Genomic DNA, 13,059 nt, shown 5'->3' on the forward strand with positions numbered 1-13,059 from the left:
ACAGAAGGTTTATTGTATTAGCACAGTGTAGAGAAATACTGATGTCTTTACCTGGTGCAATCACTTTTGTTTCCACAGAATTCGGATCAAGTTCATCATGACTCAGGAACTGCTGAATTCTCTTTAGGGAAACACTTGTCTAAGAAAAGAGTGCGAGTTATTTTGTCATTCTTTTCATGGGGATTTAATGCTCTTACTACTGAAAAAGAACGCATGCAGAATGGCTTCAGCTTTCACCCCTGGGCTTCCTCAGTGGTGACTCATCCCTTCCCTGCCATCAGTCTGATGGTGAAATTCAGGCTTTTAAATGGTGAAATTTCTCAGCCCAAGCTGAGTTCATCTGAGCAAAGCAAAATTCACACAGGCAAGAGCTCACTCAGCAGCCAGGCTTCCCAATGCAGGGCAGCGGCAGAGAAAGGGTATCAGAAAGAAAACCAGCTCACAGGCAGATGCAAGGGATCTCTGCATGCTGGAAACCAGGGACATCGGAGGCTCTTTTTGTTCAAGCTGTTGCAAACAACTTCTGTACCAGATCCTCCTTACCTGTGCAATGTTGCTGATGACTTGTGGAAGCATACTGAGGGGAAACTTTAGGATGTTAAACAAGGAAAGGGAGACAAAAGCCTTTTCTGCATCCAGGATATTCTTGTCATCCACTGAGACATACACAGCAAATGTTGTCAACGCCACCTGAAAGCCAGAAAATGAGTTTGCTGTGAGATGTGTAATATTCTGACATTTTCAGACGCAGTCAAGCCTGATAGGCATCTTTGCAATAAAAGTATCAACAACAAAATCAGGCAAATTCTCCCTTTCTGACCTTTTCAACGTGCTTGAAGAATGACAAGTCACATGAGCAAGTCGATACAAAAAAGGGCATGTGGAATAAAATAGCTTTTGGATTACTAATGGCTACATTCAGTTGGAGATTCAAGAGGCGAACTACAGAGCTCGGGTAAATACAAATGAGAAGCTGTTATCTGGCTGTGGTTTGGCTGCATTTCCAACCTCACCCAACCGAATTTTCCCATTGTTAACTGCAGGCTAAGCAAACAAGGCTTACTGATCAGTAGGAAAGGGAGTAAAATCCAGGTTTTTTGCTGGTTCCCTGTACGACAGGGACCATTCACGACCATCCTATGCAGTAAACTAACGGTGAGCAGGAATGAGGATGTGTATTTTAGGAAGCTCATTTAAGGAAACATGAAAGAAGCAGGATCTTGAAGCCATTAAGAATATTTCTGCAGGGTTGGGCCTTCAGTCTTAAAAACTAGGAATATTTTTGACAAAGCACTTATCTGAATGCTTTTGTTACCCATTCTGGAAAAGGGATGAAGCGGAAAACAGAGGGAAAGAGAAAAATTGAGGAAAAACGCATTTCAGAATTGGCAATGTATTATTTGGGCTTTATTTTTTTACATAAATCAGTCTTGGTTTTAGATAGAATAATTTAGAATTTAGGTAGAATAATGTAGCAAATCCCCCTCCCACTAACACAAGCAGAGCACTGTAACATAAAAGGTAGAAGAGAGCTAAAGGCAGACGTTGTCCTGATTGACTCAATTGATTTCTTCGTGCTATTTTGGCTATGCACAGATATCTCTGAGCTTTCAAATTCTAGTTTCAATTTGTTATGGCAAGTATTCTGAAGTGGCTGGAAATTCTCCAGTGACAGCAGTTCCCAGCTTCCACTGGCAGGCTTTATCAAGAAATACTTTAATACCGATTAACAGAGAGGCTCTGGAGAACAGGGAACTTTGCGTCAAAGCATGTGAATATGAGGGGGTTTTTAATAGTATTTACATTTTATTCCTATGTACATTTAGCAAGCAGAAAGCCCCACACTTCTCCTTCACGGATGCACTTGTCCATGCAAATTCCATTTACCAGGAATGGTGCGCTGATCCATGCAAAGTTGGACAAAGAATTGAGGTAGGCAGATTTTTTGAGGACTCGCAGCTCATTCTTTCGTATCTCCAAAACCTTCTCTGAGAATGATGGCTCCCAAGCATAGAGCTTCAGCACTTTTATGCCACCCAGAATCTCATTCATTAACTTAATGCGGGAGTCTTTGTATCGCATTTGTTCCACCTAGGTTATTAGTAAACACAGGAGACAAAGTGTCACAGGAGAAGAGAGTTTTCCATGCGTTGTCTCACAGTGATGGTCCTTGGGCTATTTCTAAAGAGGATGCACAAGATAACTGAACAAAGACAGACTGCTCTCAGTATTACTGTGCAAGTCTATACCTCCAAAGTAATCCGAAACCAGAGTACAAAAGCTTTCCCCTTATCTTCACTATTATGCTTTCAAAGCCACCTTAAAGAAGGATTCAGGCACTTCACAAAAATACTACTCTGCTTCTTCCTTTGATTTTCCTAATATGCATAGCTGTATTTCTTGGGGTATCCCTTGACAATTGTGGTTACTCCTAGCTTATTTTTGTTCCTACACATTAGAATACAGTGCTTCATGCTTATTTAAACAACATAAAAAGTCCCTGCTCAGCTGTATAGACAGAAAACCTGCATTCACACATATGCAGGCCAAGTTAAGCAGCTCTGCAGATCTTATAATGGGCAAGGGAGAAAAGGAATGTTAATACTAATGTGACAGCATCAAAGAGATTTAGTGGGAAGTCTGGACGTCTCTTTAAGGCATGTAATAATAGCTTAAATGTCATAATTTGTATTTGTTTTCCAACTTTTACCTTTATACATCAACAGAAGATTTAACAAATCTTCCATAGAGTCACTGATAGGCTGGACAGCACAAGCCACTTACTACTTTTTTCTAGCACAAAGCCAGAGGGCACTATTATATTGGTTTTTTCAGCCTTCCTTGACTAGAGACTACAAAGAAAGGAATAAAGGCTCCTTTTACCTTAAGACACTAATTCAACTTTAGCCCAGATCAGTAGCAGCAAAAAATCAACACTGGCTATTAGCATAAAACCCATGCTGCCAGGTTTCAGCTCCCATCTCTGAAAACAGTCATTCACAGCTTAAAGAACAGCATTTATTTCCTTTTTCTCTAGATGCTCCTAGAAGGAGCTCCCAGCCAAAGGGATATGGAGACAAAGAGATTTGCTAATCCCAGAAGCTGCTCCAGAGCCACTGACTCAACACCACACCTTTCCCTTAAACAGCATTCAATTCACTATGGAAAACCTAACTGAGAAGATACAGTTATTAAATATATTAGTAAGATCTTACTCATAAGTAAACTGCAAATGGCAGCTCATTAACAGCCAAGACAACCACTGATGCCTTAACTTCTCATAGCACAGCTGCCAATTCAGGTAACATCACCGTCTCTGCTGGTACCTTACCTGGAATGCTCTGGTTTTCATTGCTATTGCAGAGTTAAACGGGATAAGTAAAACCATCACAGCAACTCCTGCCAGCACAGAAGGCCCTAAAGTCTTGATTGAAAGAAAAAAGGTAAGTTGTTGTTGTACCCAAGTGCTGCTCTTCCCTATGGCAAACATGAAAACAACAGCAGGTTACAGAAACAGAAATCAATGTCTTACATAGACAAGTTGAACTCCTCCCAGTGAAGTGTTCTGAGTCTACAGAACAGGTACGAGGAGGAGACAGAAAAATATGACAGCATCCATCTTGAATTATTATTGTGCTCGTATTGGTAACAGCAGACTGGTTTGTGATTTACCTGTAAGTTGTTCCCAGTGGGAGGGCAAAGTAAGTCTGAACTAACAGAAATATAGACCTATTGATCATGTGTTTCTACGATTCTATTGAGCAAATGTAGAAAGGGAACAAATAAGCCACACAGAAGGAGTTTTTCCATTGACTTCACTCTGACCTCAGGAACTGCAATTACTGAATTAACCCAGTACCCTCAGCACAAGTAAATGCATACAAACTGCTAGTTCATCCCACCAGCAGAGTAGTAACTCATAAAGCTGCTGCAGCTTAATGGCTTTCAAATCGAAATCAATATGGTTAAGCTGGTGCTACTGTTTATGCAGTGAAATCAGATTAATTGCATAGAAACATTTGAAGGCTGAAAGGCAGCCCTCAAACTGAACCTGGAATAAACCAACTTCACTGTTGCAAAGGAAAAATGATGGTTATTCCAGGTGAGATTTGTTTCATGTTGCTTCGCACAAAACTCCTTTATATGGTGTGATATAATCTTATATATGGCTTACATTTCTCATGGCCAGGGTTGGTTTTCTGTTTGGTTTGCTTTTCAGACCATTTCCTTCAAGCTCTCACTTGTATCAACTACTATGAATGCTGCGATGAGTCCAAGACTGATCCTATCAAAGCATGGTAGGGACAGAGGAGACATAAAGCCTTCAAATGCCTTATCTTCCTTACCAGATGAACATAGTAAGTAAAAGATGAAGGGTGTACACCACTGCAAGCTATTTTACAAGTGGGCAGAGAAGTAAGCTTCTAAGAAACCCCCCCAGAACCAAAACCAGCAGGAAAGGGTCAAATTAACAGCACCACCACAAAAAGCTTGCATATCATTCAGACAAATGTTGAAGAAAAATGTCCCAATGTCTGTACCTGCCAGAGGAAATACAAAGCCAGGAATATCTGGAGCGGTGCAGACCACAGCATGTTCAGGAAAGTCATCAGGTCCATGAACCGCTGGGCATCCACTGACATCAAGTTGACGATTTCCCCAACAGTAGATGAGCGCTTTGCTGAGTTTGTGATGACTAAGGACTGAGAAAGAAGAGAGACTCAGTAGTTTCACAATCCTGATACATGTGGAGAAACACAGAGGAGAAATCCCCCATTATTATCAAAAGACACTCCCCAGCATGTGCTTTCCCAGCAAGAATAAAATAATTCACATCTATATCAATTCACATTCTCCAAAGAACAAGGCTTCATGAAATGGTTCACTCTATCTCAAGCAGTGTGCAGCACTGTGAAGAATACCTAGTTGCATCTAACCAACCCATAGCACAGACATGTTATTCTCCTGGATCCCGTTTCTGAATAGTTAAAGTGAACCAGCAGATGCCTGTGATATGGCTGGTGATCAACCAACATTAAATTGCTGGTCACTAGAAAATTCCATAAGGTATGATAGAGGTACTCCTAAAAATCTCACCAAACCCCCAATATTTTCTATTCCAGGAGGCTATTCTTCAATATGCCTGCTCTTCTCTGAGTATTTCAGAATAGAGGCCACTTGCTTGGCTTATACACTGATCCTCCAGCCCATGAAACAATTCCAGTCTTACCTTTCGGTATATCACTCCAGTGATCCCAGTTCTCAGCCGCATCCCAGTAACAAAGCAGTACTGGAAATGCTGGTGAAGTATGAGTGTCTGCAGCACAGCACAGATAAACATCAAAGCAGCAATCACAAACCCCCACCAGGCTGGGGCATCTTTGTTCTTAATGAAGCCAATTAATGCACTGGGGTTTTTTTTTTCCAGGAGATTGGGGAAGGAAAAGAAAAAAGAAACAAAAATAAAACACATGCAGCAAGTTTCATGGGACATCACACAGCTTCTCTCAACTGTGGCATCGTGCCACATCCTCTCTCTAACCACAGAAAGTAAACAGCTCTCCAGGATGCAAGCTGAGTTACGATCTCACTCAAACAACATTGCAAAGATCCAGCAGTAAAACCCCAGGCTTTGCCAGTGAGTAAGTCCATTTGGAAATGAGGCTGGAGAAAATGAAATACTTCAGGGTTTCCCCCGAGATCCAGCGTTTAGACACATGGCTCACTGTCTGAGCTTGGATAGGCAGCCCCCCAGGGCAAGAGGTGAATGATAGGACACAGCAGGACTGTGTAGTAAAGCAGGCGAAACCAGCTTCTTACCCAAATCTTTTTCGAGCAGCCCAAGTGCTTCTGCCTGGGGTGTTTTCCCATAAAAAGAAGCTAGATTAAAAGACATCCTCCTGGATGGATGCATAAAGAGTTCTTCATTCCTCCTTTTTTGGTACTGTTAAACTGGTGTGTCATCTTTTATTAATAAGCCATTTCTTACTGCACACAGCTGCTCTCCCTGCACACTGTCACACAAGGAAGACAACATATGGCAATGTCCAGTGTACTCAAAAATCACACTGGTGATTTCAGCCTCCTGACCAGAGTATTGGACGGTTAAAATATGGGAGGAACAAAGATTTGACTCCATGGTTCAAATAACCAGCCGGGGGAAAATACATCTGGAAGCTACAGTTCAGGCTCCAAAGCCTTGCATTAGAAGCATGAGCCTGGTACATCTTTCTTCTTACATCCCATAGAGATATTCCTTCTGCACTGCACCAGTTCATGCTGTAAGTGGACAGCTTCAGGAAAACCTCTCCCTCACAGGCCCAGCATGGGATTCAGCAATCGTTTTAGAAACATAAAACTGTCTACATGCAATATGCCACACAGCCATGGCTGCTTCATTTTCTCTTACCAGTAGCAGTGCATTTTCCAAGGCTGCAGGAATTTAGCCTTGAGAAGAAATTCCCCATCAAACGCCTTGAGATACCGGTGACAACGTACCCAGGAATTTAGGCAGAGTTGAGAAATTCCCAGAATAGATCATACTTAATGTGTTCCCAGGAGGAAGCCAGCTGCCCCCTCTTCACGAGGGACTCCAGGAGAAGACAGACTGTAAGCTATTAAATGTCACCATGCTGGATTGGACCCTCTGCTTAGCATATTTCTGGGCATGTCACAAACTACCCACAGAACAACATGATCTCAGAACACAGATCCACACCGGTGCTATTTTAAGAGACACTCATATAGGAGCAGGGCCCTTTCTTTCTCCCTTCCCCACATCTACCTGTGGTTCATCCAACCTTCATTCCTCTGCCATGCATTAACAGGACTATGTGCTTTTCCATTGATTTAAAACTGGGAAAATAACTGTTTGGGAGAAATGCTGGCATTTCCACTGTTTTTTTCTTAGTTAATGATTATGTGGTGAGTTTCTCACTTGAGGGATAATGCTAACAGAGAAAAAAAATGCGGGGATCACGCAAATTCCATTATGGATCAGGCTGAGCAACTGGTCTCCCCTGGAGATGGGAGGTATGGATGTTTCTCATACAAGGAGCATCTGAGGACGCACCACTTTGTCAAGATTGCTCTCTTTCTTTCTAATAGAACCACAATTTACTTTCACATGGAAATTGACTGCAACTGTGCCTCACACATTCCCATTGCTGTGCACAACTGAGAACACATGAACTCATCTAAATGGTGCAAAAAGCTTTCCCAGATTACAACATCAAGGCCAAAGCACCACATACTTGAGCACCACACTTCATCTGTACATCAAGTCATGCTACAGCTGCAGCCACCACCCCTGTGGGTAACACATGTGGGTATCAGACGTACAGAGACTACTGGATCCAACAAGCAGTGCTTCGCTTTGATTTCACAAGTAATCCTTTAGACATGGGGAGAAACTGCTTTGGATTGCTGCACAGAGCAACAGGTAATTTGTAATTCAAAGCTGTCTGTTGGTGATGGGTGATTTATGAATCACTGCTTCAGTGAAGCTTGCCCAATTTAGAGCTCAGTCCACAATAAAGAACTCCTGTTTTCAGGCAGTTTGGTGGGAAGGTGAGGGAGCACACACATGCAGCACTGTGAGGGGAAGCTAGCTATGCATTTGAAAAACAAATACTTCGTGCCAAAGCTAAGCCTCCATAGGGTTATGCATAGAAACTACACATGCAGTGAACCAACCTTAACAGCTGAGGGTTGACGAAAGAAAGCAGGTCTTGTATCAGCTTGAAGAAGGAACCGATTAAGAAATATGGCCCAAAGGTCCTCAACAAAGCTTTGAGAAAGGAAGGTTTTCTATTGTGCTTTTTGTCTCTGATCAGAACTTCTGCTTCCTCCGGACCATCACCAATGTGATTCAGCACATTGTTAGATTTCTTCATATATGTCACATCTTCCTTCCTAGAGGAATGAAACTAGCAATTAGAGACGGCTGACAATGTCACTGCCCTATGTGTAGAGCACTGCAGTAGCATCTAAAAGTCTGCTCCTTTCTTTGCTCCGCTACTGATGAACAGCAAGGCTTTCAACAAGATCTAGATGTGCTCAGAGATAGCCCCTCTTGTGAAATGAGTATTCTTTTTCTGCCGTACTTACAAAGCGCACTCCCTAGGCCAGAAAATCAATCACCATGGGATGAGAACATGGCCTAAAGGAATAGGAGATGAAGGCTTGAATTCATTTAGCAGAGGATAGAGTTGACCGTGAATCACCAATTTCTTGTAAAGGAATTCTCTAACAGTTGTTATTTACATACCTCAAAAGGCACCCACATCTATTCTTTCCAGACTGTATTTGTTACTCAATTAGTAGCTGTACTAACACTTTAGCCTTATCTGATGACACAGCTACTAGCCTGAATCCCTTTGGAGAGACAAGCATTGAATTACATGCCAAGCTAAGAGAGGATGCAGACACAGCCCTCTCTAAATAGAGCTTTGCATTCCTGGAAACTTGAGAGATTACAAACCATAGCACCTCCAAAGCTGAGCCACCTGGGCCATGGCTGACTGAGGTTCCTCCAGGACAAAAACTTTGGGGTTAGGTGCCCAAGTTTTACTCAGACGACAATTTAAGCATTTAAACACTGTTTGGCTGTGTCCCTTTCTTACTTCGTGCCTCTCTTTCTTCACTGGCAAAACAAGACAACAAAAGTAACCTCTTCTGCAAAGCTCTTTGATGAAAAATGGACCAAACAGTCCATGCTGCTCTCCAGGGCTTCAGGTAGGTTTTCTGGAAGCACCTAATGGGGTTTAGGTGACTGACTTCTGTTGCACATCAATAAAGAGGGGATGTGTGGGAAATTATTTCCTCTATGATTTGCTCTCAAGGAGCAGCTTTTCCACCAGCAAACACCAAACTGCTGTTGTTTCTTGGGGGCTGAGGGACCTCAAGAACAATTTCCTGAATGTCAGCCAGGAAGGTTAAGTCAAGGTGGAGCAGGGAGAAGGAAATGAGTCTGGGGCACATAAGCCTTATAAGAAGTGACAGATGGAAGAGACAGCCTAGGAACAGTGAGCATTTACAAGAAGGCATTTGAAGAATAACTTGTAAGTACAACCGAGTGAGGTTGGATTTATGATTCTTCATAAAGAGTGCAGATTTCTTGGAGCTGGCTGGCTGCAGAGTCAAATCATTCCAACAGCTTGTGAGCATTCAAAGCCATCACTGTGGCTAACAGTCCACAGGTAGGAACTTGTTCATATCCTTTCAAAACAAAGGCACTCACAAATCCCGATTTCTTCGCAATAAGGTTTAAGGGCAGGGGGAGAACCTAAACCAGACATTTATTTCTACTAACCCCCTCCCAGACATGAACAAACACTGCTGTCTTTGTCCTTCCAGATCAAACCTGGACAGTTTATGAGCAAAGCCTTATTTTTCTAGCAACCAAGACTGTTAAACTCATTGAAGGACTTGAGGAAACAATACTTGCCCTTAGCTTTGTGCTATTAAAAAGGTTTATTACAGTGAGCTAACAGCAACGCAACAGTTCTCTTGCAGTATAAAATCCCAAAGGGAGAAAATGCACTTCCAGTGTTTACTACCGGTAGCTAGGTGAGGTCAGGTTTTCAGCAGCGTGTGGGACCGCTCACACCCAGCTTTTTATCAAAGCAAAAAGCATGTGCCTGGTTTCCATTATTTATAGCAGGGCAGATAGTAGACGGCAATTATCTCATGGGAAAACACACAGCCCTCTCAATGGCGATGACAAGGCTCTGCATCTTCTATTCGTCTTCATAAGCGTAGTCTTTAAAATCTGAAGCTAACTAAAAATGAGGCAAAATGGGTTCCAGATCTCCCTTCTCCATCCAGCACGGCCCTTTCTCAGAAGCAACTGCATTTATCAGTAAAATGAGTGAGTAGAGACCTCTGCCATACATGCAAAGAGAGCAAAGGAAAAAAAAAAAACCCACTCTTTGCATGCTTTATAACAACTTAAATCCACACTGAGCTCTCCTGTTACTCATTAGTGGCAAATGAATTATTAGCAATTATTAAACAGTAATTCACAAGACAGCTGTGAAGCAAAAAAGGGTTTATAGGTTTAGGAACAATAGAAGTGTGCTAATCATTACCATGCAATAACTTGAAAGCTTTTCCTATCCCAGAGTTGCAACTGATCAAGTATGTTAAAAGAAATTACTATTACGTACACTGCAAATATTTTCCATGACACTTGCAATATGTGTACAGCTTGACATAGCGTTTTTAATGTCATAAAAACCTGCTCAGAGCAGCTTTAATGAGTTAAAATAAGTATTTCCAATGGCTGCCAAGCAACTATCACTAATGTTATTTGACATGAAGTAATTGAGAATACCTACTTGTAATTGAGGAATAAGCTGAGCCATGAAGCTTTTAGTGTTACATGAAACCCAGCAATATGGAGTACAGGGATTGGCTTTGTTTTTGCTCTTTTCCCCACCTTAGAATCATTAATGCAGTCACCACACACTTTTACCTGAGCTAAATACAAGCCAGCATTTACAGTTTAATTCATTGCCAACTGGCCCCAGTTTGTATGAATCACTTCCAAAACACAATGAATCCCACGACAAAACTCCAGGCATGGTTTCTGGTTTCCTAGCAAAAGTTTTCCTGGACCCCTGGCACTTCTGCACAAGGGCTGTGCTCTTACTATAGTAAAAGCCTGAGGGGAGTGAGATTTATGTCTGCACAAAAAGAGCAGGGCCCAGACAATACACGTTATTCCATGCCGTAAAAATAGAGACGTTAAGCGAACAATAAAAACCTGAAGTGTAAGACCACAAAGCACCTACACACCGAGCACTGGGGGACAAGCTGCTGGTGTTAGTGCTGGAAACCTTTCAGATCTGAGCTGTGAAGTGGAACTCTCCAAATCATATTTAGCCTTGCCAAGAACCTTACAACCCTCTCCTAATATTATCACATAATAGGGTATTTCCAATTTGGCAAGGACACGCACTGAAGAGAACAGAGGAAAGCCTCCACATGGAGAAAAAATCTCCACAATGAAAGGAAATGGAAGTGCAGGCCTCCTCCTTATTGACATTTTTCATTTGAAACACTCTATTAGCACATCTATTTGTTTGGAAACGTTTTGGACACTAACCAATGGGAGAAGGAAATACAGTTGCACAATAGATAATTTCTGAAGATTAAATTAGGACAGAACGTGCAATAAAAAGGATATCCTCTCCAGCATGGATGTAACCATATGCAAGTTCTGACCCTCCCCGTTTCCATCAGAAACTATGAGAGTTTTGCTGCTAGCTTTCTAGGCAACATTAGTAGGGCCTCAGCAATCAAAGCATATAGGGGGCCTACAGGGATGCTGGAGATAGACTCTTCATTAGGGACTGTAGTGATAGGACAAGGGGTAACGGGTTCAAACTTAAACAGGGGAAGTTTAGATTTGATATAAGGAGGAAATTCTTTCCTGTTAGGGTGGTGAGGCACTGGAATGGGTTGCCCAGGGAAGTTGTGAATGCTCCATCCCTGGCAGTGTTCAAGGCCAGGTTGGACGAGGCCTTGGGTGAGATGGTTTAGAGTGAGGTGTCCCTGCCCATGGCAGGGGCGTTGGAACTTGTTGATCTTAAGGTCCTTTCCAACCCTAACTATTCTATGATTCTATGATATCTCCTGCCCTCCTGCCTTTCACATGTGTCAAGTTTCCTGTCTTTACTGCTCGGAAGTGAAGAGTTGCTCACTCTTCAAGAGCTGCTCACTCTTAAGAGCCTTAAGGCTAAAAATAGGCCAAAAACCTCATGATAGCAATGATGAGGAATCCCTTTTGGTTTACAGTGCCTAGAAGTTGTGCTCTAACATGCCCAGGAGGGATGCAATTATGGGGTTAGACATCTACCAGCTCAGTGATTAAAAATGTTAATTTTCTGCAATCCAACCAACTCAATCCCTACTGCTTATGCATTTTCATCCCTTCTCCACATGGGAAATGGCACTACCTGCACATGCAGACTTTAAGCACCTAGCTAAAAAGTGTGTCAGTGGTACACAAGCCCCAGAGCCTGATTTCCTCTGCCTTGGCATATTAAAATAGGCCAATTTGACTGTTAACTTGAAGGAAGAACAGACAGGTTGAAGAGGCAGGTGCCGTTTTTAGTTGCCTTATTTTCAGAGACGAGCAGCTTATTTAATGTTGAGATGACTCAGATCAATCTGTTTGCAGACTTGGTTGTATACTTACTCTTTGCACATTGCTTTCTCTTTGTCCCACTCTTTAGTTAGTTGCTGCACAATAACTTTTGAAGTATCATCTTCATTCAGCGACCACAAATCTTTATCTTCAAGGGGCCTTTTGTACCCAAGAATTGCCATGCTGCACATATGGAGGAAAACAGTCCGATTCAGTTTAGCCAACAGAACTTAAAGCATTGCTAGTAACTCTGGGACTATTAAGCTAACAAAAGCATGAAGATACTTCTCCACAGAACGGGTGATAATTACACCCTTTGTTCATCTTATACACCCATCTCCCTTTGTTCCTTATTTGAAGCTTGCAACTAAAGAAAGGACAGTGCCTTGATCTGCTTACATATATTTGATTGAAAACATCACTTCAGGAAAAAAGATAGGACAATAAAAACCAACCACCAGAAGCATTTAAATGAACTTGTGAAGCTTTAGAAGTGAAAATAAATTAAGTCTATCTGGAATAACTGTCAGAGGTGAACAAAATGCAAAAGAGGAGCTCATGTAAGTTAAAGGAAAACCAGATTTCTCTGAAAACTACAGTTCCTCAACTGTGACAGGAATTTTGTCAAGGGATGCAAACATGTAATTGCCAAGAATCTCAATGGAGAAGCCGAGAGTTCAAAACTCTGACGTTTAGAAAGATCTCACTCTCACTTAAAAAAACCCTTACAGGGCTGTTGCTAGGACAATAAAGTTGCACAGATGGAAGAATGAAGATCTCAACACCCTCAACCACTGTGGAAAAACTGGATCTTAACATGACCTTTGACAGCTGTTCCACCTCTTTATCATGGAGTAGTAGTAAGCCCTATCTCAAATTTCCATCTTTAATACACATGCTTTTTG

At 42.0% G+C, this 13,059-nt stretch overlaps 1 protein-coding gene across 2 annotated transcripts in view; it reads right to left on the reverse strand.

Moving 5' to 3' along the window:
• ABCC3 (ATP binding cassette subfamily C member 3) overlaps nt 1-13,059 on the reverse strand; it is a 50,096-nt gene that overhangs the window by 16,632 nt on the left and 20,405 nt on the right. For both annotated transcript variants that reach the window (XM_061377159.1, XM_061377160.1), the window contains exons 7-14: nt 12,206-12,337; nt 7,696-7,914; nt 5,231-5,408; nt 4,542-4,703; nt 3,332-3,424; nt 1,888-2,091; nt 544-690; nt 52-139 (exon numbers count right to left, since the gene is read on the reverse strand). In XM_061377159.1, coding sequence (XP_061233143.1) covers nt 52-139; nt 544-690; nt 1,888-2,091; nt 3,332-3,424; nt 4,542-4,703; nt 5,231-5,408; nt 7,696-7,914; nt 12,206-12,337 — 1,223 coding nt within the window. The remainder of the gene's footprint in view (nt 1-51; nt 140-543; nt 691-1,887; nt 2,092-3,331; nt 3,425-4,541; nt 4,704-5,230; nt 5,409-7,695; nt 7,915-12,205; nt 12,338-13,059) is intronic.

This window comes from Neopsephotus bourkii, unplaced genomic scaffold, assembly GCF_033783945.1.
Source record: "Neopsephotus bourkii isolate Nb327-2 ecotype Australia unplaced genomic scaffold, CSIRO-AGI_Nbou_v1 NB_1749, whole genome shotgun sequence".
NCBI lineage: Eukaryota > Metazoa > Chordata > Aves > Psittaciformes > Psittacidae > Neopsephotus > Neopsephotus bourkii.